Source organism: Rhinopithecus roxellana, chromosome 12 (assembly GCF_007565055.1).
Source record: "Rhinopithecus roxellana isolate Shanxi Qingling chromosome 12, ASM756505v1, whole genome shotgun sequence".
Taxonomy (NCBI): domain Eukaryota; kingdom Metazoa; phylum Chordata; class Mammalia; order Primates; family Cercopithecidae; genus Rhinopithecus; species Rhinopithecus roxellana.
Window position 1 is genome coordinate 1,475,843 of NC_044560.1, and position 27,883 is coordinate 1,503,725.

Sequence of the window (27,883 nt, forward strand, 5' to 3'; positions counted from 1 at the left end):
TACTTGTTCAATAACAGAGAGGAAGATCATCCAGACAGTTACAACTTCTCAGGCCCCAAGGTTCCTCCTGACGTCCTCCTCCTTCCTCTCTCTGTTCTGAAATGTCCCTATCCTGCCACCCTTTCTACATAAAGGCTCCCTGGCCAGCCCAGCTCAGCATCCCTTTTTCCTGCTCTTAGAGAGGGCCAATAGTCCTTACTGCCTATACAATCCGTGGTGCACTTTTTTTTAGACTACCTTAGACTGAGGTATCTTTGCATGTGGCTCTCTTACCTCCCTATATTTTAAGTTTCTAAAGGCTTGTTATTTAGCACCTTTATAGAAGAATTTCAAATATATACAATTTCAAAAAACTTGAGTGTTCTTCACAGTACCAAGATTTTTAATTTAAATTCTGATCGTAGAGACAGATAAAATATTACTTTGCTAAGCTGATTATAATTTAACTGTTCTGTGGCGACTAAAAGTCGCTGAGATAAATACTTATAAACCGGTTGATATTCTCAGGCACTACTTACGGTTTTTAGGAAGGACTATCTGAACCTACTAACTGACCTTAAGGAACTTGTTCTTTATAATTCATTACTGATTTTGTTATAAACCTTCTGTCTTCTTCTCTGTCCAGCTTTCAGGTAGAAAACTTCTTGCTGCTATAAATACAAACTCTTCTCTCTCAATCTTCTGTGAACAGCGAAGGTCAATAGGTTAGAACTTAGGCCTAAAATAAGGGTGAATCAGCACAGAATAGGGCTGTGACGTAGGAAGGAAGAGGGAAAGAAGAGACCCAGTGCTTATTTTGAGCTTACACAGGTGCTCCATAAATCCCCATTGATTAAATGAGTCACCAACTCAGTCGTTCCTCCGCAAGTAGCAGGGAAGTAAACGCCAGCCATGTTGTAAGACTTGGTACTTACAGTTCCCAAGAGCCCACAGCTTCACAAAGCACGTTTCGATTATCTCACTTGCTCTTGACAACTTTGTGAGGTTAGGTGGCACAAGCATCATCGATATGATGATATTCCTTTTTCAGGCTAGGGAAACTTCATCACAGAAAGGTGACATGAGTTGTCCAAAGTCGCACACCTGGTAAATGCCCCAGGCATCCCATCTTTTTCATTCCTTCCACTAAGCCCATTGGTAGAAAGCCACTGTTGTTTCTCCAGGTAAGAGAACTTCAGGTAAGGCTCTTATGTAACTGATAGAGCAAACACTCTGCTATTATAATCTACACTCTGGAAGAGCATTTGCCAACAGTCATTGCTTACTGCTAACAAGCAAATTCAATTTCTCATTTGTCACCAAAACAAACAGGGGACAGAGATCAAGAAGATGAGAAATACTTCTAAATTTGGCTGTTTCTATGCTATTTTATAATTGTACTTTTTCTGTGGTTCACATTAAAATAGCCTGAAACACCAGGACACTAAAAACCCTCCTTGCTCTCTACCTGAAAGCTTAACCTATTCCATCTAAGGAACTTATTTTTCATTGCATAGAGGCGGCTCAGATGTGTAAAAAGTGAAGAAGCTCAATTACAAAACTGGGAATCCAAATTAAACTCCAGTTTAAAATGCCTGATGTACATCCATCTTTGGCCCATGGCAAAATTGCATGCTCCATGGTCGCAGCCAATATGAACTGTGTTCTCACCGCACTGCATTTTTTTCCTTCCTAAAACATTTGTGTGAGTCCTTGTCAATCAATGAATATTTATTGAGGGCCTACTACATGCCCACCATCTAGGCGCTGATCAGCTGTTTACTGATTTAATGTTTGTCTTCCCCACTAGACTACGGGCGCCATGAGAAGAGTTACCACTGCTTTTACGCTCATCACTGTGTGCTACAACCCAGCAGAGAGCCCAATACACAGCAGGGGCTCAATAAACATGAGATGAATGAATGAATACGGGGAGGGGAGGAGAAAGGAGACGTGGGGAGGGGAGAGAGGAGAGGCCACTACTTCGTATGTAAAGAAATCAGGGCTTTGCTCTGCCCAAACACGCCTTATGATCCACCAGCGATCTGATGAATTCTGAAAGGCACCACATGCAACGCACAGCTGTAAGTATAGCAGCTGTCATGCAAAGGAGCTGAGGTCCAGAACTATGAAGAATTCAGCCCTTTGTTTTTCTCTGTCTCATCATGAAAATGAAGTCACGCCCACTGTCAATCTACCTGTCGGCTCTATGTATTCAACATGCGGCTCTCAGCAATACTAAGTTAACATTGCCTCTGAATGACATTTATGTTGATTCGCTCTCTGACATCACTGCCTGAAAAGATACTATTTAAATGTTTGAGGTCACACATAAGACCTAAATAGAACTGAGTTAATACTAAAAAAAAAAAGACTCCATTTCAGGTCTTTGAAAGCTATAAATCGGTTTATCGGTTTTAACTGAGTATTTAATTTAAAAGTAAAAAAGGTTTGACTCATTAAACTCTCCAAAGCTTAAGTCTTAGAGAGGAAACAGATCTCTTTACCAGCAAGCTGTTAAACACAGACTGTAAGTTCCAAGACAGAGCTTTGCATAAGCATAAGTCTTTTAATTAATTAAAACCTAGGATTCTGGGTTATAGGCTGCCCAGAGTAGTACAAAATAATAGGATAGTAAGAAATATGAACTATTTAAGTCAATACGAAACACCAACAGTTTACGCAGGTATAAAAATGCAGATATTAAGCTCATATATCACTAATAAAACAAAGTATATGTTCAAGTTTTTCCCCAAATCCGACGGAGAAAAATAAACAGATAAACAAAAAATCAACAGAGCAATGACGTATGTTCCAAACACGCACAACAAATATGCCCAACAGAGAAAAGCGTTCAAGTAAGGTTGCTATTAAACTACACATCTATTTAAGTACAGGAGTTAGTTATGATTAGTGGCACAGTAAAGAGGGTCCTGTCCTCCCCATCTCCAGCGCCCTACAAATAACAACTTACCTGGAAGGCTGGTAACATTCGTTGTAAACAAAAGGAAGACTAAATAAAGGAACAAGTTGAATTACATAAAAAGTTTTCACTGCAAACAATTAAGCACTAAGCCTAATATCAACAAAATCCCAGAACTCAGTTAAAACTTAAAAAAAAAAAAAAAAAAACTGGGAATTTTCTAGACTCTGATCATCTGATTCAGGATCAAAAGCATTGAGCGCTCTAAAGCAGTGACTAAATCACATTCAATAAATAGACAACGCATATTCAGTAAAAGGCCTACTAACTCTCACGGGGAAATTAATTGTATTTCCATGTTGTGGTGATATACAAAGAATACATACTTGAAAAATCAGAACAGACTTCTTGCCTACATTCCTTAAAGTCGATTTTAACATTTTCCTAAATCGAGTTTACGACATGATTTTATTTACAGTATGACTTCCACAACTCACTTTGCAATGTTCTGGGTAAAGAATAGACTCGTTCGGTCAGATGACTAAAAAAAATCTACTTAACACCTCAGGCGAGCAAAAAAAAAAAAAACAAACCACAAATCTGTATTGGAATCAGTAGGAAACTATCATACTGTGCTTTGGCATATTTTCAAACCGGGATCTACGAACGATTCCTGAATTCACATTAAAATTCTTCATTAAAAAAAAATCCCAACATGTCAGTATGCCAGCTGGAAATACGATACAGCCAACCAAACTATTTTCCTACCCAGAAACTACCCCCCTTCCTTTTTAAGTGTGACTACACTTTTACCTTTTGTTCGAAATCATCAGAAGTCGTAAAACTATGAGAATTAAGTCAAAACGACAAAACAACACGCTCTCTAACTTCCATATCCCCCTGGGCATCCTTTCGGAAGCCCACCGCGCCCGCTGTCTCCCTGCCCTCCCCGCCGCCTCCTGTCTCTTGTCTCTCTCTGTCTCTGCCTCCCCCACGCCCCCACCCCGACTCCGCCGCCGACGCGGCCAGCGTCCTGCGCGGCGGGCCCGAGTCTGCGGAGCCGGGGCTGTCAAGTCAGCCGCGAGACGACTCGAGCGCCCGCCGTGAGCGCAACTGCGGAGCGCTGCTCGGGGAGCCAGCGGGAGAATGTGCGGCCCCGGAGCGGCGTCCGCGCACTTTCCGCCGCCGGGAGCTAAGTCACAAGTTAGGAAACAGCCGGAGCGCGCGGAGGCCGTGATTCAGCAGCGGGGCCGGCCGGCAGGGCGGGAGGGCGGTGATCGTAGGGCCTGAGCGGGACCGCGGGGCGGGAGCGGGGCCGGGATCCGGCCGAGTCCGGAAAAGGTCACCGAGACGCCGCGGGCGCCGCCGCCTGAGCCCGCGACCCGCCTCGCGGTCGGGCCAGCAGCGGCGGGGGCGGCAGGGCGGCGTCCCGGACGGGCGTGGCGCCCGGACCGGGCGGGCGGGCCGGCCGGGGTCTCCTACCTTTCCGGCTCTTGGGGAAGCTCCGCTTGCTCCGGGCGCTGGCTCGCTCTTCCTCAATCGCAGCTGCTATCTCAGGTTTGTCTTCCCCATTGTACCAGACCAGGAGCTCCTCGCCCGGCGCGATTGGCTGCGGGGAGAGAAGAGACAAGCGCCGGGCCAATCAGAGCGGCGGTTGTTGGCGGGGGCGGAGCCCGGGACGCGGGCGGGAGCGGAGCGCGCACCTGGACGCGGGCGGGAGCGGCGCCGATGGCGAACAGCAGTCGGCGGCGTCGGCGCGCACCCGGCCGGCAGGAAGGGCTCCCGTCCCCGTGCGGGCCGCGCGGGCGCCCGGAACCCTCTGCTGGAGGGAGGACCGCACCCGCGGCGCGGGGCGAGGGGTGCAGAAGGCCAGGTGACGAGCAGCGGAGCCCGGGTGCTGTCACAGCTTCCTGTATAAAGCCTCACGATGGCCCACGCACGAGAAAAAATAAAACATGGGACCATTTTAAAAGCTCACGAAATCTAAGTGGAGGAGAAGTGTAAAGCATAACTGAAAAGCGTGCGGTGTGGAACGCGGAGTGCTGAAAGATAACCAGCGCGCCTTCCAGACCAAGAACAACTTGAACAGGACAACTAGGAGGAACCACGCGCAAGCACTTACAAATGCGCCGTGTTTCTATCCCAGAGCCGCCAACCTGCTTGGGTCCAGGGAGGTCAGTGCCTCGCTCTTCCTACCGGACATCAGACTTCCACATTTTAACTTTTAAATACAGCAGGAAGTATTTCCCATGTATTATGCTCCTAAACCATCACATTCTTAAGCCACGTATGACTGGAAGCAGTGAGGGCCACCATCAAATTGATTCCACCCAGAACAAGATCCCGAAGAAAAGATCCACTGAGTGCAAAGTTCACACCCCTAGAATTTGGGGAAACAGCTTATTGGTTTCTCTCACAGCGATTGATCTGTGAGAAAAGTTTCAAGGCTATCGATATAAGTAAAATTCTATCTAAAATCCACTGAATGCAATAAGAATCCATGAGTCCAGCCTGATGTGAATGAATGAAGGAATGATCAAGTAAATAAAAAGGAAAGCTCTTCCTTAAAGGAGATCCCAACTAATCAGTAAAAAAGAAATGTTGGAATTAGAAAATCGTCATTTGGCAATCATCACAGTAATGATTAATTCAGGCAAGAATCATAAATGGATGCTAAAAGTAGGTAAAAGTTGCAGGAGTAACAAAATACATAGCCTCAGAATATCTCCCCATAAAATACTTATGTATTACAAAAGAAAAAAACACTTTTGTAATAAGAGATATCAACGTCATATGTCTCCTGATAAAATGCACAGAAAACAGAGCATCACTTCTGGTAGATTTCTACCCAAAATGCATACATCGAATCTAATCATGATGAAACATAAGAGAAGCTCAAACTTTGGGACATTCTACAAAATAACCAACCAGTTCTCAAAACTGAAAGGTTGTAAAAAACAAAGACTAAGGTACCAGCCAAACACATGAGACATGACAACCGAATGTGAAAACGTTTTCTTTTCCTACAAAGAGATGACTGGAACAATTGACAGAATTTGAGTCAGGTGTACATATTACCTAATAAAACAATGTGTTGCTGTTAGCTTCCTGATTTGGATCATTGCACAATGGTTATCTAAGAAAGTGATCCTGCTTTTTGTTTTTTTCTTTTTCTTTTTTTCTTTTTTTTTTTTGCAGGGAGGGAAATTCCACCTACAGTTTAGAAACAAAATAGTTCCTCACTTCAACATACCTTCTAGTCTAGATAAAGCCCCTAGAAGTAAATATTACTTGGTTTAATTCACTGCAGAACTCTGTTTCTATAGTCCAAATTTTAAAATATTCTAAATTATTTAAAAGAAAAGGCAGCTGTTTCCTTGGCTCTCCCCCACCCCTAAGAAGGCTAAAATCTGCCTTTTTCTTATTTTTGAACCAATACATGATTTCCCTTCTTGAATCAGTTAAATCTAACCAAAAAACTTACTTTAATATATAAGATAGTAATGAGTTAACACAGCCATCACAAACAACTTTTGGCATTCTGATGAGCTAATCTGTTGAAACAGCAGGCTTATGTTAAAGTAAACTGTTTCTGGATTATGTAAATTCCAAATGCATAGTTTCTCTATTTTTTGTTGAAAGTCACATATTTAAGAAATGGTGCTGTCAACTAATACCTGAAATGACTAGAGTTCTCAGAAATATGTAAAGTCTTAAAACCAATGCAAAAAAGAGTATGGGAAGGAGTGAAAACAAAGGCATTCCCCATTAATTCCCCACTGAAATGACATAACCAGAGAACTGGCTAGAAGATACCACTGGACATTTTCAAGATACCTCTAAGAATAAGAACTTAAGTTTCCCTGTTCACTCCACGGCAGTTGTCAGTGAAGTGATAACTGAACTAGCAACTTGGTGAGGGCGCTCATGTCCTATGATATTCTTGTTGCTGCAAAACACACAAACTAAAAACACACCAGAATCTGTATCACAAATCAAATATAAAATTTCTAGCACTGGTGAAGTGTTAGATCAAGAGGAACATATCTGTTAGCTGCTAAACAGCCTTCAAAATTATTAGCGGGCATAGTGGCTCATGGCTGCAATTCCAGAACTTTGGGAGGCCACGGTGGGCAAACTGCTTGAGCTCAGGAGTTTGAGACCAGCCTGGGCAACATGGCGAGACTCTGTCTCTACTAAAAATATAAAAACTAACCAGGCATGGTGGTGTGTGCCTGCAGTCACAGTGATTCGGGAGGCTGAAGTGGCAGATCACTTGAGCTTGGGAGGCGGAGGCTGCAGTAAGCCAAGATTGTGTCACTGCACTCCAGCCTAGGAGACAGAGCGAGACCCTATCTTAAAAATAAATAAATAAATAAATAAAAATAAACAAACAAGTAGTAGAAAATAAAACAACACAACACAAAATTATTAGCAACTTGAAATGGTTATATTACGGAGCTATATATGCTTCGCAACTTTATATTAAAACAGCTACACCAATAGACCCTATGAAGAGGAAAATAATAATTTTTTTTTTAAACCAAGGCTTGTTTTCTTCCATACTATATATTTTATTTTCTTCTGTACAGGTTAGCATTTTTAAGTCAAATTCAGAAGAAAAGAAAAATTAATCCCTTCAACAATGGAAATATAAATCCACATTAAAAAAATAAAATCAAAAGACCAACCTCTTTTTAAATATATTTTGATATTAAAGAAAAAATTAACAACAACAAAGATTTTAAACTCTTCCCACTTTCTCTTTGGCTTCAGACAGGTATAAAACCAGGAATCTGCTCTATATTCTCTTGTTTAAACATCAGCATATATAAATAAACTTGAAAGTTTACCAAACAAATTGGGAAGAAGCAAGGGTTCTAATATTTTTGTACTGGATAAGGAATCATAGAAAAATGTGTCAGAAATATTAGAAAATTAGAGAAGTATTCCAGAATCACTCGAACACACAAAGTGCATCCAGTCATACCCACCTACAATCCAGTCCCCAGCTCGGTTAAATTTTAAAAAGTCATCGGTCAGCTCACGGCCTCAACTCTCCAATGGGTGAACAGCACTTAAGCCTAAAACTCACCCATCCCTGTGGACCTCACCAGCCTCATCTCCTAAGATTCCTCTCCTCCTCCCTCCAGCCACATGGGCTTTTGTTCTATTCCTTTAAAATAAAAAACAAAAGCGGTGGCTCACGCCTGTAGTCCCAGCACTCTGGGAGGCCAAGGTGGACAGATGACGAGGTCAGGAGTTGGAGACCAGCCTGACCAATGTGGTGAAACTCCGTCTCTACTGAAAATACAAAAATTAGCTGGGCATGGTGGCACACGCCCATAGTCCCAGCTACTCAGGAGGCTGGGGCAGGAGAATCGTTTGAGCCCAGGAGAGGTAGCAATGAGCCGAGATTGCACCATTGCACTCCAGCCTGGGCGACAGAGCATGACTACATCTCAAAAAAAAAAAAAAAAAAAAAAAAAAACTATTAGCTTATACTTACTCCAAAGCCTTTGCTCCTACCACTCCTCTTCCTGGATTGCTCTTCCAGCAGACCTTTGCGTAGCCAGCTCCTTCCTATCCAAGGAGTGGGGTTCGAACGTCTTTCCTCAGGAAGGCCTTCCCTGACTCACTGGAGACAAAGCAGCCCTCTCCTACCTAGCTAGTCTCTTATCACATTTTACTGCCTTTTTTTTTTTTTTTTTTTTTTTTTTTTTTGAGGCGGAGTCTCACTCTGTCGCCCAGGCTGGAGTGCAGTGGCCTGATCTCAGCTCACTGCAAGCTCCGCCTCCCGGGTTTACGCCATTCTCCTGCCTCAGCCTCCCGAGTAGCTGGGACTACAGGCGCCCGCCACCGCGCCGGCTAGGTTTTTGTACTTTTTAGTAGAGACGGGGTTTCACCATGTTAGCCAGGATGGTCTCGATCTCCTGACCTCGTGATCCGCCCGTCTCGGCCTCCCAAAGTGCTGGGATTACAGGCTTGAGCCACCGCGCCCAGCCACATTTTACTGTCTTAACACACTAATCGCTACCGGAAATTACTTTCTTATTTACTTACTATCTGCCTCTTCCCCTGTAACACGGAACATCCACCAGACCAGAAACCTTGTCTATCCTGTTCACTACCATAGGAGAGTACTCGGTACACAGCAGACCCTCAATAAATATTCACCAAACTAATGAACAGAGGAATAAATAGATAGCAGACTTAACAGCTAACTTTCAGGAATTTTAAATCATTTTTAATCATATTACAAACAAAACCAGTGTTGAGATTTCCCAATTATCTGGGTGTAATAATAAGCTGAGAAGATACAGAGCCCACAGAGCATCACATGTAATTTCTTTAGAAAACCTAACCCACGGAACACTTAATCTAGAAGAATAGAGTTAAGATAATCACTAGTAAAAAATCTGAAAGGCTTTGTACATACTTGAGCAAATATCAAAGATCAAGACTGGGGGAGGTCTTCAAAAATCAGAACTATGTTATTTCGGACAAAGGTAAAAATAATAGTACTAGTATAGCTAGTTAACACTTGAGGACTTACACTGAACTAAGAACTGTTCCCAGAATCTTATATATATATATTGGCTTGTTTAACCTTCACAACAAACTATCAAGCAGTTTTATTATTACCTCCATTTTATGGATGAGAAAACTAAGACACAGAGAGATCCTTCACATGGTCACATATCTAGAAGCCCAAATTTGCTCACAAGACAGTCTGCTCCAGAGTCCCCACTCCTGACCATGACACCATACCACCTTGTGAAAAATAACAGCAATCATTTATTAGCACTTACTAGGTGCTGGAGCTCTATCTGTATTCACCCGTGCAATCATCACAACCACCCTATGAGGTCAATACCATAATTACCGGTATCTTACAATGAGGGAATTGAGGCACAAAGAGGGACTTAGCTAAGGTTGCAAAGCTAGTCAGGTCACACCTACTTGCCTTGGATCACAGCAAGTCAAGATCTAAAACAGGCAGTCTGGCCTCAGAGTTCACTCTCCCAACCACTATTCTATCTTGCTTCTCAGTGTTTCTGTGAATTTGCATCAGAGATGAACACATTTTAATTTGAGGTATAATGAAGGAATTGCAGTGTCCTAATATCTACATGAGCTTGCATGCCTTCAAAACTTCCTTCCTGCCGGGTACGGTGGCTCAAGCCTGTAATCCCAGCACTTTGGGAGGCCAAGGCAGACGGATCACGAGGTCAGGAGATCGAGACCATCCTGGCTAACATGGTGAAACCCCGTCTCTACTAAAAATACAAAAAATTAGCCGGGCATGGTGGCGGGCGCCTGTAGTCCCAGCTACTTGGGAGGCTGAGGCAGGGGAATGGCGTGAACCCAGGAGGTAGAGCTTGTAGTGAGCCAAGATCATGCCACTGCACTCCAGCCTGGGTGACAGAGCGACACTCGTGTCAAAAAAAAAAAAAAAAAACACTTCCTTCCTATTACCTTGATTGTCTCATATTCACCCCCTAGTGAGTATTTCATCTCCACTAGGATTCTACCTCACTGATTCAACCATAGGTATTTCTCACTTTAAATACTTTTGAGAAACAGAATGCATTCTTGAATCCAACTTCAAACTCCAATATAAGAAAACTGTAGAGTAATACCTAGTAGAAAAGCATGCTACCACGATCTAGCAGAATAAAAATTGAAAACAGGTTTTTAAAGTCCTAAATAAGAAAGTGTAACAAAAAGCCTGCAGGGATTGGACACAAGGACCTGGGTAGAAACGTGGTAACAGTCAGTCTAGTTGGCTAACAATGCCAGGAAAGATGCAGCACAATTCAACAGCTACAGGTTAACTAAACTTCCAGAAGGCCTGTTGCCACTACACTAACAAAACACAGCACACTGCAAAGCCGGCCACGATTTGAAATATGTGCTCATCAAAAGTGTTCGACTCCATGGAGATCATTTTTTTCGTAGACTATTCTCCAACGTATGACATTTTTAATGGAAGTGAATAAAGAGAAATTTGCCTTATAGCAATGTTGCCTATCTAACGCAAAAAGCAACAACCATCCATCTTAACAGGCTTGAAATTTTGCCTTAGAATATCTCCATGTATAATGTGAGGATCTTTTTTTTTTTTTGAGACGGAGTCTTGCTCTGTCACCCAGGCTAGAGTGCAATGGCATGATCTCGGCTCACTGCAAACTCTGCCTCCCGGGTTCACGCCCTTCTCCTGCCTCAGCCTCCCGAGAAGCTGGGACTACAGGCGCCCGACACCATGCCCAGCTTATTTTTTGTTTTTAGTAGAGATGGGGTTTCACCGTATTAGCCAGGATGGTCTTGATCTCCTGACCTCATAATCTGCCCACCTGGGCCTCCCAAAAGTGCTGGGATTACAGGCGTGAGCCACCAAGTCTGGCCGGATTTGTCTTCTTAAAGAATGTGACCCATGAAAATTAGGGAGACATGGCCTTTGCTCCACGAAGAAATGCAGCAACACTCCATGCTTCCTCACATTCATGTCCCTGAATGTGCTCCATAATCTCATTATCAATCCTAAAACATGACTTTCTTCTTTTCAACAATTAATATCACCAAGGAAAAATTTGGCAGAAAGAAGAAACATGTTCTGTTCAATTTCTATTCTCAGTAAAATTTAGGGAAAAGAAAAGCTAATCCAAGGCTGCATTAATATCAAAGACTAACATTGTGTATTCAGTTAACACAGACCCACCATACCTACTGATAGTTTCTTACATTTGGATAAATCTGCCAGACATTTCCTAATGCCTCTGTGTCATAGGAGGAGGGAAGCAGCTGCCACATGCTTAACTCATCAGTATCTTTAAAGATGCACTGTGTAATTACTTAACACAATATTCATGCTTTAGCTCCCTGACACACACGACAACCATATATTAAAACACAGAATCCTGAGAGTGTGGATGAAGCACTTCCAAATATAATCCTTTCCAGGTCTGCAAAATCATTGTCAGTCACAACTAAGGACAGCATTAGAAAAACGTAAGCACGCCCAGGCATTGTGGCTTGTGCCGGTAATCCCAGCACTTTGGGAGGCTAAGGCAGGTAGATCGCTGAGCCCAGCAGTTTGAGACCAGCCTGGATAACATAGCAAAGCTCTGTCTTTACAAAAAATTCAAAACTTAGCCGGGTGTGGTGGCATGTGCCCATAGTCCTGGCTACTCAGGAGGTTGAAGTCCGAGGATCACCCAAGCCTGGGGAGGCTTAGGCTGCAATGAGCCCTGATGGAGCCCCTGCACTCCAGCCTGGGCAACAGAATGAGACCATCTCAAAAAAAAAAAAAAAAAAAAAAAAGGAAAATATAAGCAGTGTAACTAACAGTAAATTAATTCTAACACTGTTACCTTTAAAGTTTTATAGTAAATGGCTCTGTTGATTTCCAGTGGGAATAAATTTTGCTCTTCTCCTGAGCAAGCCCAATTCACATATCGCAGCCAGTTTCCCTTCTCTGGATCAGTGGCATCAATGCACATCCATCCCAAATTTGGGTAATATACCTTGAAAATGGAGAAAAATAAAAAACTTTTGTTAAAATAGGAGTATCTTTAAAATGTTTCCATTCTTAACTTTTAAGGATAATTCTTTTTCATTATATGCAAGTACTCTATATAAAGCATTTCATAAAAACAAAACAAGCGACAGAGAAAAGAAAAATTCAAGGTGAAAACTGGAATTCAAAAGTGTAATTCTCACTATTTTTCTACTTAGGCTTGTTTCCACCTGCCCCACCTCCCAACCCCCCCTCCCTACACACACACACACTTAAAGAGCTACAGTTAACATGCTTGGTATCTCCAAATGCTTTACAAATATGTACACAGAGACAAATGACAACTATGCTCCGTAAAGTGTGACTTAGAAAGGAAAACAGCTTGCAGTGGTGTTCAGCAGCACAAAGATCCCAAGCTTTCTGGGTTGCTCCGCTAATCGAGTATGGCACCTGGCCCCGCCAGGCTATACAGTTGAGCAGGTCCCTTTCTGGCAGGGTTGACAGGGACTTCAGGAGTGAACAAGCATTGTGAACCAGGCACATGGGTGACAGGATATGATGCTTCTGCAAACTCAGCTGACCCTTAAAATAGACTCCATCCAAACAAAGCATCTGCAAGGACGAAGGGGCAATGGAACAGACTGGGAAATATCAGTGGCCTTCAAGAAGAAAAGGACCAAAACTTCAACCCCTTTCAGGAGTCAAATCAAATCTCCTCTTGCAAGAAGCCTTCCCTTCTCACCCACACCAATTCCTCCCACAGAGGCTTCCAGCACTTATTTATCATCCTTCATTTTAAAAGAACATCTATTTGGCAACTATTTTTAACTTTAATTTTGTGTATACATGCATCTATATATACACATTTTCCCAAAACCAGTCTACAAAACACTCGAGTAGGCACTGAAACAGAACTGCAGAATCAACTGGCTGACAGACATGCTGGGCAAAAGAAATGAGTCTTTTACTTGATTTTTAGGAAGAAAGGATATAATCTAGATGTTTCCATTTTTTCCTCATGATTCCCATCATTCATGCCTTCTTCCCTCCCCTCCCCACGTTAACCACCTTTCTTCACTGCACCTTTCCTTCTGGAACAAAGCTCCCACTCTGCCCACTGATGGTGAGGATGCTGCTCTTCTGGGCATGCCTGGGTGTCCAGGCCTGTGATTGCCAAGGGGCAGCATCCACCTGACCAGGCCCTAACACCGCCTTCTTCCTCTGGAAAGTCCAACATCAGGCATAATGCTACATGCCTGACATATTATCTCATTTAACCCTGTGTAGCAGGCTTATTAGCTCTCCTTTCAACATGTGAAAATTGAGGCTCAAAAGTTAAATAACTTTCCCAAAGTCACCTGTTTAATTGTCATGAAGGGCCTCAACTCAGATCTGCTTGTCTTCTATTTATCACTGCCTTCCTTGACCATCCTGGTTAACTGAACTACCAACATCTAATGAGCATCTACTGTGTAACAGGTACCATGCTACAAGGTGCACTGTAGTTACTTTCATCACCATAGGCACCAAGGAGAGTATCTGTGCACAGTAACTTACACAGACATTATTCCCCCATCTGCAATATCAACTGCCCCTGGGCTCAGGGATAGTAAGTTTCACTTTAATTTACTGCAGTGATGACAGAGTCCCACTCACTCCTCACCTGAATACTGGCACAGCTACCAAGACTGATGAGACTGCAGAGACAAACACAGAGAGAGTTGCCAAGAAAACCACACAGTTCACAAGGTAGCTGGAGTCTATCTACCTGCCTCAGGATAAAAATACAGGTTGTGCCAGAACTTCCTGGCTCTCAGGTCAATATAGCCATATGCAAAAAGCAAAGTGTTACAGTTGAGTAAATTTTTTATTCATACGTAACTCATTTTGTTTCAAAGGAGACTAAGGCATCTTCTAAGTCATACTGACTGATGTACAAAAAGGGAATACTTGCTTTTGTAGAAAAAGATGAAACTTCAATTTTTAGAAATAGGCCAAGAAGTAATTCACAAACGAATACATGTAGCCAAAACCTCCTAATAGTAAACTCAGTTAATAAAAAATAACTTGAAAGTAAAACAGTTTTAACCTTTTAAATGGGCACACACAAAAAATTTTTCTTAAAGATAGGAACGGGTGTGAAAAAACACAGATATTCCCCCAAACACTGCTGATCAGAGAACACACTGATTTTGGAAAGAATTTAGCAGTACCTGACCAAAAAAAAAAAAAAAAAATCTTTAAAATATACACACACTAACCAGCACATACACTTGTAGGAATTCATTCTAATGAGATCATTGAACAACTGTACCCAGATGTATATACAAAAATGCTCACAGCAGTGTGGTTTACTGTAAATTGCTTCTAATTCATGGCTAAATGGAAAACAATATGGAATTAACTCAGTAAATTATAGTCCATCCATATAGCTGAAACCTAAGACACTAAAAAGTACTGTGGTACAAATGATTAATTAGATTACATGGCAAGATTTATTTCCTGTTAGATATACCGATATACTTGAAAATTTTTTCCAATAAACATGCATTATTTCTGTAATTAGAAGAGAGCAAAGATAACCATATGTTGTGGAAATACATTTATCAGCATAAAGGCATTCACAATACATTTGATTGAATAAAGCATTTACAGGCCAGGCACGGTGGCTCATGCCTTTAATCCCAGCACTTTGGGAGGCTGAGACGGGTGGATCATGAGGTCAGGAGATCGAGACCATCCTGGCTAATATGGCGAAACCCCGTCTCTACTAAAAATACAAAAAAGTTAGCCAGGTGTGGTGGCAGGCACCTGTAGTCCCAGCTACTCGGGAGACTGAGGCAGGAGAATGGCGTGAACCTGGGGGAGTGGAGCTTGCAGTGAACCGAGATCACGCCACTGCACTCCAGCCTGGGCGACAGAGTGAAACTCTGTCTCAAAAAAATAAATAAATAAAAAAGCATTTATAAAAAGTATTTTTAAAGTATATCATTTTTGTTTTAAGTATATGAACACATGAATAGGAAAAAAAAATCTGAAACTAAATACATTAAAATGTCAACAATGGTTTTCTCTGAGAAGGGGGATAATCCATAATTTTTATTTTCTTTAATTTTCTATCTTTCCCCCACTGATTTGGTATATTCTACATGGTAAAAATGGGAGGAAGGTGGGAAAAGCAACTTAGTCTTCTGAATGAAAATCTAAGTTTGAATGAAGGTAGCCAAGGTCTGCTGAATGCTAAGCTAAAATCCTCCTCATCTTCTTCCTCCTCCACAGGTATTTCTAAAAATCTTATAGCTTTCACATTTTTATTGAGAGTTCAACTTATGTTTAAGAAACTGAGATTAAAATGTGTTTTCATACAATTCCCATCTTACTTGGTCAAACCTTTGTTTCCAATCAAATTAATTTCAGTGATTGACACACTGACCCTATCTCCAAAATGTGACATAATTTTGCTTCCTCTATCAATGAATAATTAATTTCCAGATCTTTATAAGGGCCAACAAATATTCAACTGACTTGATCCCAGAGAAATACTACCTTATAATCAATTATCTTTTTATTGATTTAGTCTATAAAACAGTCCTTTTTAAAAAGGCAAAGGTATCTAATTATATATCATGAAAAATGAATTTTGATAAGTTAACTAACTTTCAAATTCAAACTCCCTACTTCGAAAGAACGAAGAAAGAGAGGGACCACTGAACCAAGCAGTGGGCTAGATGACTTACATGTTATTTAACTCTTTTAAGAATTTATAAAATAGGCTGGGTGTGATGCCTATAATCCCAGCACTTTGGGAGGCCGAGGCAGGTGGATCACCTGAGGTCAAGAGTTCGAGACCAGCCTGGCCAACATGGTGAAATCCTGCCTCTACTAAAAATACCAAAAATTAGCTGGGCATGGTACGGGCACCTGTAATCCCAGCTACGCAGGAGGCTGATGCAGGACAATAGCTTGAACCTGGGAGGCGGGGGATGCAGTGAGCTGAGATCGTCCCATTGCACTACAGCCTGGGCAACAAGAGCAAAAACTCCGTCTCAAAAAAAAAAAAAAAAAAAGAATTTTAAAAATAACTATGAAATATCACTAAGCTCCTTCATAAGTAAACAAACTTATAGAAGGTTGGTAACTTCAACAGGATAATTAAGTCACTAAAAATCACAGCCAGGATTCAAACCTGATCCCCTCATTTCTTCCTATGCCAAAATAAAACAGATATGCAGACAGGCAAGGAGTTCTCAACTTGCCTTTCTATTTTCCCTCTTTCCAGACCCCTCTTTCCATCCCTAACCTCCCACAAGTTGGTCAGGCCCTACCTCCTTTCTGCCTCTACCACCTAACAGAGACTGAGTAGTAATTCTTGTCAAGCAGAATGTAATTTTCATACCACCCAATTTCCATTCAATTTAATCCAGTTATAAAATAGCTATAAAATAATCTAAATTCAAATTTTAGTACACGTGCCAATTTAAAGACACATTCAAAATTAAATATTTTATGCTATATAGAGAAAGGTTTGCAAAAAACAAACCAAATTATTAGTTACCTCAGGGGATAGGAGTGAGGGTTATAACTTATAGCCTTCCTTATCATCTACCTATTACATGTATTAATTCAAATTTATAAATTTAAAAAAAATTCTGATTCCACTATTGCAAACATACCATCATTTGAATCCTCAACTGTTCACCTATAAGCACCTCAATCAATCAAAACTTACAGTAACCAACTTATTTTGATAGAAACCACTCAGGAATTAGGACAAGGCAATGAAGAAACCTCCTCATACTATAGCAACTCCCACGTTGAGAGAAAATGTATCTTCACTCAAACCAGCTCTCCAAAGTTAGAGTCTACAGCAATAAAACCATTTCTGCTGGCTGTGTTCTGTATTTCCCTTCCACTGCACGTAACCTGGGGCTCTAACACATGGAGACAGAATGTCTCTTGGAGACCTGAGCTCCCATTTCAGTGGGCCTTTGTCCACACCTCCTGAGGCTCCTTTTCATATTTTCATTTTTCTGGGGATCTAGCTTGTTGAATTTCCAATGTTATAATCTATACCCTGCTTTGCACTTCCCCTGTCTGTTCCCAAAAGATAGGCAGGAGGTTCACATTTAACCTCCAATGAGTCCCCGTCGGTAAACCTTGACTCGGAGAACTTTCGGATGTCAGTTCTGGAATCTACACCCTTTCCCATTATTATTCTCATTTTCTTGGTTCAAAATAACAGCCCATATCCTCTAACATTAGGGGAAAAAGCGATTCTAGGCAATAATTAAGAGATTACTGAATTGGTAATCTTTTTTTATTTCAACTCATATTTGTTAATGAGGAAAATATCTATAGCATCTATTTTAAAAAATCATTGATATGCAATAATTATACTTATGGAGTACGTGTTATTTTGATACATGCATAGCATGTGTAATAATCAAATTAGGGTATTTAAGGATTTCATCACCTCAAACATTTAATGGGTACAAACATCCAGGTGGATAGAAGGAATAAGGTCTACTTGGTTATATTTTTAAAAGAACTCTACAAAAAAAAAAAAAAAACATCATCCAATCCAAGTGTTTTTCTTTGGTGTTCAGGTTCAACTAACATTAACTGAGCCAGAGATGTCTATATCAACTAATTTCATATACATTATCTAATTTGTAGTAAAACAAATCTGTTAGGAACTTACCCTCATTTAAAAGTAGGAATAAAGAAAAAAAAGATAATCTCACTTCAGTAAAAAAGTGTTTCAATGAAAGCCTTTTTTAAATAAAGGATTTTATTGACATTGCTACCTAGAAAATACTATACCTTCTTGGTATGTTCAAATTCCAGTTGTTTTTCAGTTACAGAATTAGATACCTGAAGGGTTTGCTGAAGATTGTAAAACTGACATCCTACAAAATTAACTTCCTGGTGACCACAGACAAAAATGGGTCTTCAGTATCAGCTACTTCACTGCTCAGATGACTGTAGGAGATCCGAGACTTATTTTAAGAACTATTCTAATACATCACTATATTCTAAAATGTTCTGAAAATTCTAGAATAAGGGAAATAAAAGAGAATCTAACAGGTGACAGCACATTTTATTTCAATAAGCACACTTGTCAGAGCACATTTCCCAATACACAAGTTACTTTTATAGAGATTCTAGAACACAAATTTAAAAAATAAATAGCTTGGCCTCTCAAGCCCTTGAAGCCGCACTAACAGAGCCTCTCTTTTAAAATTAGACTGACTAGATTTCATACAAGTAGACAAATGTTCTGGAAAATCTCCCGACAACAAATGCACAATGAGTGTTAACTGGTTCACAGTAGGCACCCAATGAACAGCTGCTGGACAAATAATTTATTTTCACTCTTAAATCAGAAGTTCTATCTATGAACCATAGATGTTTAAGAATCCCATATAATCCTATAGGTAACATGCAAAATTTTGTGTACATATGTGCATTTGTGTGTTTTCTGGGGAGATTCTCAAAAGGGTCCACAACACAAAAAAGTGTAAGAGTCTCTGGGCTTTGCTAACAGGAAGAAGACTGAATAATCAACCAAGAAACGGGCTCCTGGCCTGATTCCAGGACTAATATTCTAAGAATATTATTTTTAAAAAGGCCTTTATTTTAAAAAGGCTTTCATTGAAACACTTTTTTACCAAAGTGAGATCATCTTTTTTAAATTTATTCCTACTTTTAAATGACAGTAAGTTCCTAATAGATTTGTTAGGAACTTCATGAAGGCACGTAGAACTCAGATTTCTCTCCTGTGGAAAGATCTAGGTCATTTCTAATATTTCTTTATTCCACAAATAAAAATTTCCGTGAGGTATTACCAGTAGTTTGTAACACCACAAACATTTTATGCCCAGCATGGTGTTCAAGAACTTAAGACAGTGCCTGGTACGTGCTAAAAGTTTAACAGGGGTTAAATGAATGAATAAACAAACTCTCAAAGAGAATTTTTTTTTTGTACCAGACCAAGCTGCCAATCTGAGTACAAGTTAACCTGTTCAAAAAGATCATTTAATTCTCTGTACTTCAATGTCCTCATCTGTCCTGCAGTTCCTGAGAGAAGAGGAATGTAATTGACTCATCTGTTTCTATGACAACCAGTTCTACAGCCATCCCACCTTTAATTACTTTGTTCAAAACCTATGCACTGCTATTAACCACTCAGCTTCTCAGCAAACCTGAAACCAGACATCATCACATTCACTCCTACTGCTCCTCTTCCCTACACATCAAGACCAAGGCTGAGCAAACTTTCTGTAAAGGGCCACACACAAATATCTGCAGCTTTGCAGGCCATATGGTCTCCATCACCACTGCTCAACTCTGCAATTATGGGCCAAAAGAAGCCATACGTAATATTTAGATGAATGACCATAGCTGTGTTCCAATAAAACTTTACTCATAAACTGAAATTTGAATTTCATATAATTTTCATATGTCACAAAACGTTTTTATTTTTCCAATCATTTAAAAATGTAAAAACCATTCTTAGCTCCAGCGCTGAAATAAACAGGTGGCAGGTTGGATTTCCTTAGTGATCCAAACCTTTTCCCACTGCTAGAAAGCAGCACTGAGAGCTGAAAAGTATTTTCTGAGAAAAGGTTCCGCAGAATCAGCTGGCTGACTTCTCTCTCTTCTTCTTGCTTGCAATTTTAACTTACAAATAATTTGAAATCAGAAGAACTGAGATAGCAAGGACTATAAAACTCACCTGTTAATATTGAATCATAGCAGCGCTGACTGATAAAAAATGTTGACATATCTTTTAAAAATTACATTAAAGTCTTCTCATTATACAGAGACAATTTCTCTATCAATCTTAACTGACATGCAATTTTACTTTCTTCCCTCTATCCTCCTGACCTCAAAATTTGTTGCCTGAATGAATAAAATGCAAATATTAACAGAAGCAGTGACCACTGGTCTTCCTCTATAAAAACTGATATTTTTAACTATATAATATTAAAAACATTAACAATACTGGATTTTAAAATCTGGCTGGCAAGAAACATATACCCTTGGTGGTTGTATAAATAATTAATAGTACAATCCTTCTGGAGGGAAAACGTTTGGCAAAATTTATAAAAAGTTAAAATGTATATAACTTTTTGACAACACTTATACTTCTAGAAATTTAAGAAAACAGACAAGTCAACACATATTTATATACAGTGAGTTTTATACTTTGAAGAATTATTTATAATCATAAAAACAATAAAATAATTTAAACGTCCAACATAAGGCTTGGTTAAATAAATCATGAATGGTATACAATGAAATTCTGGGTAGGCGTAGGAATAATGATGTAAATAAGCCAGGTGCAGTGGCTCGCACCTGTAATCCTAGCACTTTGGAAGGCTGAGACGGGCAGATCGCTTGAGCCCATGAGCCCGTGAGTTCAAGATCAGCCTGGGCAACATGGTGAAACCCCATCTCTACCAAAAATACAAAAATTAGCTGAGCATAGTTGCACAGGCCTGTCCCAGCTACTCGGGAGGCTGAGGCAGGAAGACCACTTGAGCCCAGGAGGCAGAGGATGAGCTGTGAACATGCCACTGCATTTCAGCCTGGGCAACAGAGCAAGACCCTGTCTCAAAAAAAAAGAAAGGAAGGAAGGAAGGGAGGGAGGGAAGAAGGGAGGGAGGGAAAGAAACAATAACGTAAATAAGTAGTCCACATAGGTATGTCCACAAGATACTGAAAGAAAAAAAAGCATTATAAACTGCATGTACTGTTTGATCTCAATTGTAAAAATTTCTACATACGGGTTGTAAATATACCAGTGTATATGTGAGGCTGAAAACAGAGAAGCAACGAAGCAGGGAGTTAAAAGAATGTTCAGAAGATGTGCACAGTGGTTGCACCTGGATGGTAGGAGTTTCAATGATTTTTATGTTCTTGTATGTATTTTTCTGTATTGTTTCTATTATGTTGCAGTGAGCATGTATCAATTTTAAATTTTAAAAGATTTATTAGAACATATAACACAAAGAGTGACCGCTAATGTAAACTGTGGACTTTGGGTAATAACGATGTGTCAATGCAGGTTCATAGGCTGACAAATGCCCCACTCTGCCGCAGGAGGTTGATAGTGGGGAAGGCAGTGCATGTGTGGGGACAGCGGATATTTGGGAACTATCTGTACTGTTTGCTCAATTTTGCCGTGAACCTAAAACTGCACCAAAAAAAACACGAAGTATATTTAAAAAAAAAAAAAAACAGGCCGGGCGCGGTGGCTCAAGCCTGTAATCCCAGCACTTTGGGAGGCCGAGACGGGCGGATCACGAGGTCAGGAGATCGAGACCATCCTGGCTAACACGGTGAAACCCCATCTCTACTAAAAAAAAATACAAAAAACTAGCCGGGCGAGGTGGCGGGCGCCTGTAGTCCCAGCTACTCCGGAGGCTGAGGCAGGAGAATGGCGTAAACCCGAGAGGCGGAGCTTGCAGTGAGCTGAGATCCGGCCACTGCACTCCAGCCTGGGTGACAGAGCAAGACTCCGTCTCAAAAAAAAAAAAAAAAAAAAAAGCTTACTAAAATAATTCTTATTCCAAGCAATTCTAAAGTTCTGTTAATTAGAAGCAATTTGAGTCCCATAAAAGTACATCTAAAAGGCTTTTATCAGAGGTGGTTTTAAAATATGGCAGATTCCTCAGCACGGATGGCGAGAGTCAAGAGAACGAAAACACCAAGTCCTGAGCGCCAGCTAGCTAGTGGCTCCCTGCCAGAAACCCATGGAAGAACACGCTCTCCTTGTGAGAACCGATTTTATGCATTCACCCTGAGGATACTCTACTGTTTCTCTCCTGTTATTTCTGATTTAACAGAATGTTTTCAGTGAAAGCTTAGAGAACTTAAGACTGGGTTAGTTAATCAAGGGCTCAAGGAGAGCAATTTAACACTTTGTCTTAGATTAGCTTTAAGATGGAATTCTGGCTGGGGTCTAAGACCCTGCTGCTAAAAGATAAGATGGTCTTAGGGGATTTGATGGAAGAACAAATACCCAAGATGAGATTCTGATGATAAGCCATTCCTGTTACATTAATACAAGGCATTCTGATGCAGGTCTGAGGGTAAGAGCAGAGTTGGAATAAATTAATGGGAAACTACTAAGTCTTACCTCAATGTTCATTTTATTCTTTCTAAGAAATATTTACATTATAATTTATACTTCCTTTGCCATATACATACTTACACATGTATGTCACATCTATTGACTTTTATTTTAACAGAGCAAAAGGCTTACAGGTTTCTATAGCAAATGTATACTTTGTAGTCAGAACTACTTGAATGAGATTTTTTTTAATTGCAGGAAGACAAAAGCCACGCTTGATAAGAACTAGGATTCTTATCAAGGATTTGCAAACTCTAGTAGTACAGTATATAAGAAGTATCTTACATTAACAATGGGATGTTAACAGGTTTATAGAAGAAATTCTAATAAGTCATGGTTCCAAATTCTCAACAACTATCAAGTCATACTATGTATGAATCTCAATGCAAATGAAGCTTAATTTACAAAAAGGACTATTAATAAATGATACGATATGCCCAACAACATCAAGTTGTTACATGGGATAAAATAGGTACTACTAACTTAAGTTTAATATTGATGGCACTTGTTCAAGATTAGCGTTATAAACACAGCACTAGAGTAAGCAGTTTCTGGTTCCTTGACATTATTCTCACTAAACGTAGTGCTAAACCTGGTGAGCAAATTTGTTACTTTCCCTTGGGAAACATCTAAAATTAAAAATGCAGTTTATTTGGGAGAATAATTTTGTGTTCAAGAGATTTTTAATCACGCAGGCATTATCTTAACATTTTTTGACCGGGCAGCTTTTCTACAAACACAGAACTCTTACACCTCAAAAGTGGTGAAATAACAGAATGCAATGACTCTTGTGGTAAATCCTCATTTCCTAAGACACCCCCCTTTAAGAGTCAGAAGATACATTATAACAAATTCATAAGAAACAAAGAACTCAAAATTATTGGGAGAAACTGTCGGATTTTTTGAGTTGGGAAACAGCTTAGAGCATGAAGAAAAACAGCAGCGCACCTCAACCATACAAATGCCACAGAACTTCTTGATGAAAAGTGTCCACACATTTCCTAGCCATATTTTATTTTTAGGCTTTTATATGTTAATGTGTAAAAAACAGATGTGATTCAATTTCAGACAATCTAATAGGAATGCTTTTCCTCACCAGCCAAAAACTTAACTTGTTTTGAAAAGGAGTCACACCATGGAGCTCCTTTAAGAATTCGGGGGACTTCCAGGGGGCACTGACTTGAACTAAATTCATCACAAATGCTGAATTCCTATGCAATACCCCAGGGAACAACAAAAGCAACAATGACCAATTTTATCTTCACAACTATCCTAGGAGATATCTTTTATCTCTATTTTTTAAATTGAGGGTTTTCTAGCCCAGAGGTTATATACCCTGCTCCAAGTCACGAAGCTAGAGGTAGGATTTGCACTCAGACAATGGAATGAAAACCTTAACTGCCTCCCAGTGAGGCAGGGAGAGATGCATTCTAGTTCTGCATCTACAGGCCTCTCGAGTGGAGCCCCACAGAGAAGGAGAGCTCAGCTCTGTCTCCTGACTGCTTCCCCTCTCAAAGGAGCGTGCAGATGCCCTGCTGTCTTCCAGGATTGCTCGGAAAACATGAAATTAATAGATGAAAAACTCCTGAAAAATTACAAGCGCTATATACGTGCCATATGCTAAATATACCCAACTCTGAATATCCTAGCAACACTGAAATTACTTTCTAAAATATAGAGAAGAACCTAACAGTGCTTTCTTTGCAGCCACCATAGTGTCTTTTATGGGGTTTATCTGGAAGCCTGTGAAGTGACAAACCATCGAACAGGAAGTCAAAGTCTTAGTTGCAAAGCAAAACACCCTGGACACCGCAATATAAAACATGGATTTGACATTTATTGTTGAGGACAGCCAAGCAGTTTCAAAATACAAAAGCATATATAAATAGCAGTCTGTATCCAGGGAAACACATTTTCTCTTTAATAAAAATATTCTTGATTTTAAAGAACACATTAAAATGATTGTTTTAATTTCAAAATGTCAAATTCTGAGAGAACAGAATAATTATTTCATAAAACTCTGAAAAACAAAGAATCAGAATTACTTCTTACCTCCCACATGTATACATTATTCTTAACCTGAGATCTTTTTTTCTTATCACCAACAAATGGCCCAAATTTTTTGCCTTTTAAAATTGGTTTAGTGGCCCAGACACCTAGAAAATAAAATCAGTATTTTTATAATGTATCATGGTTATTTTAAAGATTCAAACCATTAAAATCGATTAAGTTTCACAAAATAGGTAAAAGGCTAGACTGCCTAAATCAAGCTAATGTTAAATAGCCTGAGATCAAGTTAAATTAAGTCAAGTCCTCAATGGGGATTTTTATTTTTCTTCTTTATACTATTCCGTTCTACAAAGAACCTATATTGTTTTATAATTAGAAAAAAATGTTGTATATATTTTTAAATGTTTTACATGTAACACTATCCATACAGTAGGATCACAAATACTTGAATAACAGTCACAACAACTGACGAGAAAAAATATTGGAATGGAGTGAAACTACAACTGATTTTTAAACTCCTCTGTCTGCTTGTCTATAAAGTTCAAATTGTCCCTAATGAACATGACTTGTTCTTTTAAAGGGTTAGAAATATAGTTTTATGAATAAATATTTTTGAAGTTCATTTGCTTAAAGTGGAAAACGCTTTCCTGCCTAACTAAGCTTCCTGAAAACTTAGCTACTGGAACGGCTCATTTTTCAGTTTCTGACAGCCAAAATAGCTGTTCATCCACAGTATTCTTAGGGTTATTTCTATTTACTATGCACTGACCATAACAGAAAGAGATTTAATGAGCAAGCAGGCAGTGAAATGGCAGGAGTCTGGCCCAGCAGTCAACAAACTGGCACACAGCAGCACCTCAGATCGGTTCCCTCACCTTTTGGCTTCAGTTTCCTCATGTACGGAATGGGGGGTAAAGGCTGGGCCAGTCCTATCCTGCTAGGATGTACAAATCCCACTTTTCTGTAAATCTGCTATGAACTGCATTTGACAACACTAACAATCAATTAGTTAAGCTATAAAATCAACCACTTTCATTTGAACAATATATTCAAACTGCTCAATGAATAAGTTTCCAATGAGAATTTTTAAAAGCATGTGTTAAGATTTTTTCACACACGTGTACATATAAATTGGAGTATCGGAAGTACATCTAAAAAAAAGAAACAGAGATATAAATATGATGTATTCCAAGACTGTATTTTAACTAGTTTTACAATTCACTTCCTTAGCCTTCTGTCTAAAGATTAGGCCACAAAAAGAGCAAACACACACAAGCTTGGTTTGTGTTCAAGGAGAAATCCCAGCCAGAAGAATTTAGATACACTCACAGCATGTCATTCATTCAAGTATCTACTGAGGGTCCACAAAGTGTCTGGTACTGGAGGCACAAAGATACATAAGAAATAAAGGCACTCACAAGAAACAACAGGGCCAAGTGTAAAAATAATTACAAAACAATGAAGTGAATATAATGGCACAATCACGCTCATCATGGTGAAATCAGAGAGAAGGGAACAACACATTCTGTGGGGCGAGGTTCAGCAAGGAGAGTCATAGGAGGAGGACACTTGGGCAAGTAAAGAAGGATGGGACGTGTGTGTGTGTGTGTGTGTGTGTGTGTGTGTGTTTTCCTAGTTTTATTTTTACAACCCATGTCCAATCTGGATTCTTAACTGGAAAATGCATCAACACCATAAAATCTTCTAAGTCAAGGGTAAATCCGCTGCTTTTATGGTGTGCTCCCTACCTGACATGCCCCTGCAGGAAGCCGCACTGCCACCTGCTCTTTACTGCCTGACTTGCTCCGGGACAGGAGGAGCACTCACCAATCCGGGTCTTGTCAACAGCAGAAGGGAAAAGCCTCACTTCCTCCGGAAGTCCTCGCAGCACATGTTCGGGTACCTCAGCCAGGGTCTCAGTGGCCACCGCAGGCTCAGTAGTGTTCTGTAAGTCAAGAAATAGAAGGATCAGAGCAAAAGAAAGAAAACCCAAATCGTGGGGTTGTTTTTTTTTTCTGGTTCAATAAGCAAATATGCAAAAACGTAATCGAAACCTGAAGCTGGCAAGCCAGACCAAAACGATGATGTCAAGCATTTGAGGAGCTGCTTTGATGCCTGTTTGTAACTGTCCAAAGGAAACCACTGCAGACTTCAAGCATGTCTGTGTTACTCTATTTTGTTCCAGCCACCTGTGGCCATTTCCAAAACATGATAATCTCTGGCACCATACTGCTTTAAACTCAAATAGAATCTGGCAGCAAAATATAGCATAAGCTTACTTCTAAATCAAAGGCTACCATCAGTACCTTAGCACATTTAAAAAATAAAAACCAACACTGCCCACTTCAATGAATGCTTTCAGCACACACCACGAAGGCTACTGGGGCCCTTCAACCCTGCCCCATCCATGTTGCCCTCCAGCAACAACCCCGAACTGGATGGGGCCTGAATATTCCACTCCAAAACACGACAACTTATTGTGGTCCCTCACTGCAAGTGCCACCTTTCCAGGAAACAGTAATTTACCACTGTTCACCAAGTCACTAAACAGCAAAATCACCAGGATATCGCCGAGTTGCTAAGAAACAGAGAATTTTTTAAAATTACTTTTCAAAGTTTAGGCTGGAATTCATAATCTTAAGAAAAGATTACTATTGGGTATGTATGTAAGGAAGGGAGAGATTTAAGCCAACTGGTAGAATATGACTGTTATTTTTTGATAACTTTCAAATCAAAGGAACACCAAGGGTCTAGTAACCGGTACATCACATATCCTACGGAGCTGATGTGCTTATCCAGTCTAACTGATATGCGTATCACAGGCACTGCTAAGAATGATAGGCTTCGTAGTCTGTGTGTGTTTCATTTCACTGCACACGGAAACATTTCTCCAGGACTTTTAAAGGAACCAACATAGGCAAAAGTAAACCCCCAAACAAAAAAGATCAATTTTTCCCACAACAATGAAGCCCTTGTCGTCTTCAATAATATATGTACAAAGAAAAGAATTTCATCCAAACTGGTATACTCTCAGCATTTTAATTTTTGGTTTATTAATTATCAACAGTCTACTTCAAGAGAAATAAATCTCACAGTCACAAACATGGTCAACTACTCTCTGGCCTGCTTCAAGCTGCAGAGCCCAAGAGAGGGCATCTAGAGACAGGTTCGTCTCTCGTGCAGAGCCGAGCCAAATGAGCCTACATTTCAGACACACAAATGCTTTGTTCCTGCTTGATTTACACCTTTGTCCCAACAATATCCCCGAAACATTTTCGAAACATAAGATAGCCAATTAGCCCCAGAAAAT

General features: G+C 40.1%; 1 protein-coding gene across 6 annotated transcripts in view; it reads right to left on the minus strand.

The window, feature by feature from the left end:
- The window catches only part of PRDM2 (PR/SET domain 2), a 131,821-nt gene that overhangs the window by 75,161 nt on the left and 28,777 nt on the right, over positions 1–27,883 (minus strand). For 4 of the 6 annotated variants that reach the window (XM_030913474.1, XM_030913477.1, XM_030913475.1 and 1 more), the window contains 4 exons: positions 26,401–26,518; positions 24,616–24,719; positions 12,277–12,429; positions 4,385–4,511 (listed from right to left, as the gene is read on the minus strand). In XM_030913474.1, the coding sequence (XP_030769334.1) occupies positions 4,385–4,511; positions 12,277–12,429; positions 24,616–24,719; positions 26,401–26,518 (502 nt within the window). Of the gene's footprint in view, positions 1–4,384; positions 4,512–12,276; positions 12,430–24,615; positions 24,720–26,400; positions 26,519–27,883 lie in introns of those variants that run through there. The other 2 variants (XM_030913478.1, XM_030913479.1) reach the window with 1 other exon arrangement.